This window comes from Arachis hypogaea, chromosome 16 (genome assembly GCF_003086295.3).
Source record: "Arachis hypogaea cultivar Tifrunner chromosome 16, arahy.Tifrunner.gnm2.J5K5, whole genome shotgun sequence".
In the NCBI taxonomy this organism is placed as follows: Eukaryota; Viridiplantae; Streptophyta; class Magnoliopsida; order Fabales; family Fabaceae; genus Arachis; species Arachis hypogaea.
The window spans coordinates 19,893,591-19,897,980 of NC_092051.1; the positions used below are offsets into that span (position 1 = coordinate 19,893,591).

The window sequence follows — 4,390 nt, forward strand, 5'->3', positions numbered from 1 at the left end:
CATATATACCTTTTTTAGTTCCCTTAGAGTGCACATAGGTCGGGTTCACTTTGATCCGGACCCAGCCCTATATGATGACCGTGCCTATTTTTAAGACCCGGACCTGACCCTAGACCCGGTGAAATCACACCAAATTAGCCCTTAAAATATTCGGGTCTGGGCCGGGCCGCTCCATGTACACCCCTAATTCTATCGATGCTGTGTACTACACGGTGTGGCTGAAGCTTTCCGAGCTTACATTCTTCCTATTTCATACGACAAACATTGAAAATTGGCCATTGGCCTACAACAAAGGTTTTTCTTTCTATTTTTATAGGGTTAAAGTGGTTCATAAAGTTGCATTTGTTCCAAGTCTAAGGGCACTGAAATTAGTCGGTCTTTTTTTTATTATTATTATTGGGCTAGTTTAAGTGTATTTGCTAAAAGTAGTCCATTTGATGTGTAATCCAGTTTTATGGAAACAATATTGGGAGGACGAAATTGCCAGGTCCAGTCATCAAGCCCAAATGAAGGGGGCGAATTTGGTGTGTAATCCAGTTTTATGGAAACAATATTGGGAGGACGAAATTGCCGGATCCAGTCATCAAGCCCAAATGAAGGGGGCGAATTGTGACTGTGCCACCAAAAAACAAGGGCAACGTTAGAGATGGAGGCTCAATTTAAGGTGCATTTTCGAGACTTCATGAAAAAGCGCTGAGAGCGCTGATGCGGATTTTGAATACGACAAACTAACTGGCAAGTGCACCAGATCGTACCAAGTAATAAATCAATATTAAATAAATTAACTTACATATATAAAATAATCTAAAAATTGAATAATATGTTCTTCAAGTTTAGTGAAATCACGCACCACCATTGTTACTTCACTCTTTTAAATTTGGAATTTTACTCCCTTCACTCTTTTAAATTTGAAATTTTACTCCCAGTGAAGTTAGTTTACCAAACAAATTTTTACTTCAACCGCCCAAGTTAGTTTACCAAACAAAATTTGTGTAAGGACAAAAATTTATTCCGAATATTTACCATTTTTCATCTCATGTTTTACATTCGTTCATAAGGTTTTAGAACCACATATATGTTCTTTTTCATACCACTAGGAATTATAATCTAACCTATATTACCATCCTAGACAATACCTGCTTACATTTTGAAGATGAAAATGTATCATATTAAGAGGGATATAAACACAACTACACAAGTATAGAATGTTTGGTTTGTCCTATTAATATGACATGGCCATTTTCAAGACTAACAATACAACACATAAATTGGCAGTGATCACTTGAGATTCTTTCCTTCTGGGATAGGAGGACTAGCTGCATATTTCATCTCCTAACCAATTGGCTTTCCCCTTTGGACCAATTGGTCCCTCCTCACCATAAAGCTCGGTTGGAAACAATTCAAATAAATTCTCCACAGAAAATCTAACAAACACAGGCAGCATATCTATCAGCTTGTCTATCTCAGAACGTGAGTCATACACAATGCTAGGACCCCACTCTCTCATATACTGCAACCAACATGGTTCCTCTACGGCTCCAAGATACTCCGCCGCAACAATCTCATACTTTGTGCTTGAATCCACAACAAGATCACTTTTTGCAGCATCATTCCGAGCTCCGATTCCAAGTCTGGATATAGATATCCCCTGAAGGTAAGTACCTTCATGAGGGTAGCTAGCATGCCCATGCTTTGATGAATAAACAATTGGTTTGTTAGTCCCTTCAATGAACTCCAACTCGAATGCATCCACCCATTCGCCGCCACTATGCTGAGAGAAGAACATTGACCATAGCTCTCCAGTGAAGTTACTTACACGGAGGGTAAAGTGCTCCCAGTCACCTACATGTTCTCCTATCTTACTCATCTCAATGTTCAACAAACCCACCTTAAGGGTGGCAGGTCCATTGAAGGGACAGAACACCCACATTGCAATATCAGTAAATGTTCCTCCCAATGCTGGTTTTACATGAACATACAGTTTTGCACTCTCTATGTTTCCCTTCTTGAGATTATCTCTGGCATCATCATCTGTAGGCAAATCTATCCAAAATAAGCCGTCGTTTGTTCCTCCACTTGGTAAGTTCGAACCATCGTACTCAATATTCTTACCCTTCTCACTGCCTTGTGAATACAGAAGTGCTCCGTCCTTGAAAAACCATTGCACAGATGATGGCAAGTATACCTCATCAGGATGGAAGTACATGGTCGGACCATAATGCTTAATAAGTGCATGAATTTGGCTTAGATTCGGCATGGCGTGTAAGGTGGAATCAAGATTCCTCAGGCAAGCAATATCAAACACTATGCCAGAATCAGCATAGGTGCTGCAGAAGAATGTCCCAACAGCTACACCTCTACCTAACATACCTCTTCTATAAGGTTGTGTGTTCCAAACATGAAATGAGTTTTTTGAAAATTTTGAGTCCATTGTTATTAACAGATCACAAGTCTCACAAACTTCTGTCAAATCCTTTCGCACGCATCTAACTTCTTCAACGTCAGGTTCATCCGGTATGCTAGTAACTACAATGCCCATTGCTTTATAACCCGCCGGAGGATTTGGCAACCAGAAATAACCACATCCACCATCCGGTGACTCAGCACTCCATATTAAAGAGTAGTTAATTGGCTTTCTTAGAGCCGGAGATTCTGACACAGGGCTATTTGAAGAATAATGATTAACTTCAGGTTCAGGTTCCAAAGCAGTTTCACCAGCCACAAGAACATATCCTCGCAATGGCTGCACATTAGATTGGCAGTAGTGTCCAAGGCAGTGAAAACCATCAGGAATCTCCAAAGGTCTGTAGAATATGAAACCCTGTGTGCAGCACCAAACTCTCTCAAAATTGGTTATTTTTACAACTTCTAATTGTCCAAGGCTTATTCTTCCACTGGAAAAAGCACCACCTATAACAACATATTAATATTATTCAAAAAATTAGATCAACCATGTAGTAAATACAGGATATTAGTTTATTAGTTAACAACTCAAGTCTGATGCACTAATGGTAAACAATTTTGCAATAAAGGTGTGTCAATTGATGCATTAATGAATATTTTTCAACCTCTGAACAAAAACAAATCTGAACAAAATAACACATGCAAGAGCTATGCATTTTGCTGCCTTCAACTTCAAGTACATATCAGTGTAAAAATTCACTAAAACGTCTTAAACCATGTCAAGTGTAGATTTTCACCATGGATTGACAAGGTGGCCTCTTAATTGAAAGGATTCACCCCCACCGTAACATGGGGCCTGTTAATTTAGTATGAGAACGAAATCAAAGAAGAAAAGGGCCTGAATTTCTGGTGTATATCCTTGAATATTAGCAACAATAGAAGAGGAAAAGAACAGAAGCAGCATCCCCAAAAAGAGTTACAAATAGAAAGCGTATTATTATTGTCAATAAATAGATACCTTGTGGCCAATCGGGAAGAGGTGCAGGCAGAGAGAATGGTTGAGGTTGAGCAAAAGAAGAGTAGAGTTGAGAAGGTTCAGTATTATTAATGTTATTAGTATTCCACCAAAAGCATTCACACCCAAACATCTCTCTCTATGACACCACAAAGTGTTAATGTTGAGAGTGATGCTGGTTCTTGAACATGTGAGAGCTGAAACGGAGATGGTTTACGGTGTATTGATGTAACAAAGTAAAGTGCAGAAATGGAGTAATTAGTGATGTGGTTCTCTCTCTACCACCCCGTTGACCACATGCCCCAGGAGAAGGAAGACACAACACTAGTCTACAGCAACTTCATGCTCCCTTCATTATGAGAGATAGATAGATATAGAGGTGGCAATACGGGTTGAATCCGTCGGGCCGATCTGCTAAACTCGCTAAAAAGAGCGGGTTGGGCTAGGATTTGGAGCCCGCCAAATTAAAAAAATCCGCCAAACCCGCACCGTCAAATTGGTGGGTTTTGGTGGGGCGGGGCGGGCCAATCCGCCGGGCCGGACATTTTTTTTCTTTTTTTTATTAAATAAAAGAGCGATTACTATTATAAAATTAATAATTATAGCTTTTTTTTGTTTTTATTTTTATTCTTCTTTTAGTTATTAACTTTATTTATTTTATTTTACAATTTCGTATATTTGTTCGAATTATGTGACTTGTTTTTTTAAAATAAAGATAGTTCTATTGACAAATATTATTTTGAATAATTTTATTGAAGTTAAAAATTAAAAAAATTAGTAAAAAAATTATATTATAATTTGGCTATTTTTTATTTGTATTTGATTTTTTAATTATTATTTTTTAGTTAATTTTAATGAATTTAATTTTTCAAAAAAAAAAATCAAGCGGGCTAGCCCGCTGACCCGCCAATCCGCCATAAAGTAGGGCAGGCTAGCATTTTGAACCCATTTTAGTTGGTGGCCCGCCCCGTT

At 38.3% G+C, this 4,390-nt stretch overlaps 1 protein-coding gene across 1 annotated transcript; it reads right to left on the reverse strand.

Moving 5' to 3' along the window:
* Positions 1-987: 987 nt before the first annotated feature.
* Positions 988-3,768, reverse strand: LOC112758308 (hypothetical protein At1g04090). Its single transcript, XM_025806935.3, has 2 exons — positions 3,422-3,768; positions 988-2,910 (listed from the first exon to the last, which is right to left on the reverse strand). Exons 1-2 carry the CDS (start codon positions 3,549-3,551, stop codon positions 1,313-1,315), a joined length of 1,728 nt encoding a protein of 575 aa, XP_025662720.1. The 5' UTR covers positions 3,552-3,768; the 3' UTR covers positions 988-1,312.
* Positions 3,769-4,390: the final 622 nt, after the last annotated feature.

What these genes read in the sequence shown, in the direction of transcription:
- LOC112758308 (XM_025806935.3), bottom strand. Translation starts at nt 3,551, where the DNA reads ATGTTTGGGTGTGAATGCTTTTGGTGGAATACTAATAACATTAATAAT. An exon ending in TCTTCCCGATTGGCCACAAG is followed by an intron (nt 2,911 to 3,421) that starts GTATCTATTTAT and finishes ATGTTGTTATAG; the next exon opens with GTGGTGCTTTTTCCAGTGGA.